At 47.7% G+C, this 1,484-nt stretch overlaps 1 protein-coding gene across 1 annotated transcript; it reads left to right on the top strand.

The window, feature by feature from the left end:
* The first annotated feature begins 797 nt into the window (after positions 1-797).
* On the top strand, positions 798-1,223 carry LOC130712721 (uncharacterized). The gene has a single exon (XM_057562540.1). The coding sequence runs from the start codon at positions 798-800 to the stop codon at positions 1,221-1,223; it is 426 nt and encodes a 141-aa protein (XP_057418523.1).
* Positions 1,224-1,484: the final 261 nt, after the last annotated feature.

The following is a 1,484-nucleotide window of genomic DNA, read 5'->3' as shown; positions in this document are numbered from 1 at the left end:
TAGAGAGTTCCGCAGACCCATGAGTCTATGGGATCTCCTCCACCCCGGAGGAACTTGTCCTGCTTTCGGGTCACGACCCGCAAGCGAGTGAGATCCCCTAGATTCTCCCGAGATGCCAGGATTTACCGTCGCAGGTTTCGGAGAGGCGAGGCGTCCGGAGTCAGGGAGTCAGAGCAGGGTCCGACAGCAGAGCCAGGGTCAGTGCAAGCAGCCAGCGGGGGAGTCAGTGAGGAGGATCCGGAGGAGGAAGATCCGAGGGGATGAACCCATATGGTCCGAGTTTCTGATGATGATGATGATGATGATGATGATGATGATGATGATTTATGTTTCTGTTTCTGTATTCTGATTACCTGTACCAGACTATACGTTTGAGGGCGCTGTGTCCTCTTTATGTGTTGTCTACTTATCTGTAGACTTATGCGGTGGATCCGTCCACCAACTATGCATGCTATGTATGATTTGTGTGGTTTATATCGTTATTCTCCGTAGTCTTAAGTTAGGAGGTCGAAATGCCTGGGGATGTTAAGGGAGACGCTCGAGTACTCTTTACTCTTGCGATCCCGACCTAATGAGGAAACCCTAAGTAGAAAAAAAAAAAAACTTCACCATTTCACGTAGCGTGCTCACTCCTGAGTGATGGCGTTAGGGAGAACTCGTCACTTAAGGAAGGGTGCGCCACACGGATTGGTATCAGAGCAGTGATTCGTCGACCTAGGGTTAGAAGCCTACTAGGGAGTCTAGGATAGGTAGTTGAGGTCATAGGAAACTAATCACTCTGTGAATTTCAGGAAAGGATGACGGCAGCAATGGAAAGAGCTATTGAACAACTTACCGCTTTCTTGACCGAGCAAGCGGAAAGAGCTGGAAATGGAGGTGGACACCAACCAGCGGAAGAGGACGTCTACCACGGATTTTCCAAGATCACGATGCCATTAACCAAGTTGACGAAGAAGGATCAGCCTTATAAATGGACGCTAGGGTGCGAAGCGAGCTTTAAGGAAATTAAGAAGAGGCTAACTACGTCGCTAATTTTGGTATTGCCCGATCCTGCAAAGGAATTTGAAGTGTATTGTGACGCGTCAAAGATGGGACTAGGATGCGTGCTAATGCAAGAGCGTAAAGTAGTAGCGTACGCATCAAGACAACTTAGGCCTCATGAAGTGAATTACCCCTCTCATGACCTAGAGCTAGCAGAAGTAGTGTTTGCGCTCAAGATCTGAAGACACCACTTGTATGGTGCGAACTTCACGGTGTTCAGTGATCATAAGAGTCTCAAGTATCTATTCGACCAAAAGGAGTTGAATATGAGACAACGGAGATGGGTAGAATTCTTGAAGGATTACGATTTCAAGTTACAGTACCACCCAGGAAAAGCAAATGTGGTGGCAGATGCGCTAAGTAGGAAGAGCTTGCACATCTCAGCGATGATGATAGAGGAACTGAAGTTGTTGGAAGCGTTCAAAGACCTGAACCTAGCTGTG

Source organism: Lotus japonicus, chromosome 4 (genome assembly GCF_012489685.1).
Source record: "Lotus japonicus ecotype B-129 chromosome 4, LjGifu_v1.2".
Taxonomy (NCBI): Eukaryota; Viridiplantae; Streptophyta; class Magnoliopsida; order Fabales; family Fabaceae; genus Lotus; species Lotus japonicus.
This window is presented reverse-complemented; position numbering and strand designations above follow the sequence as displayed.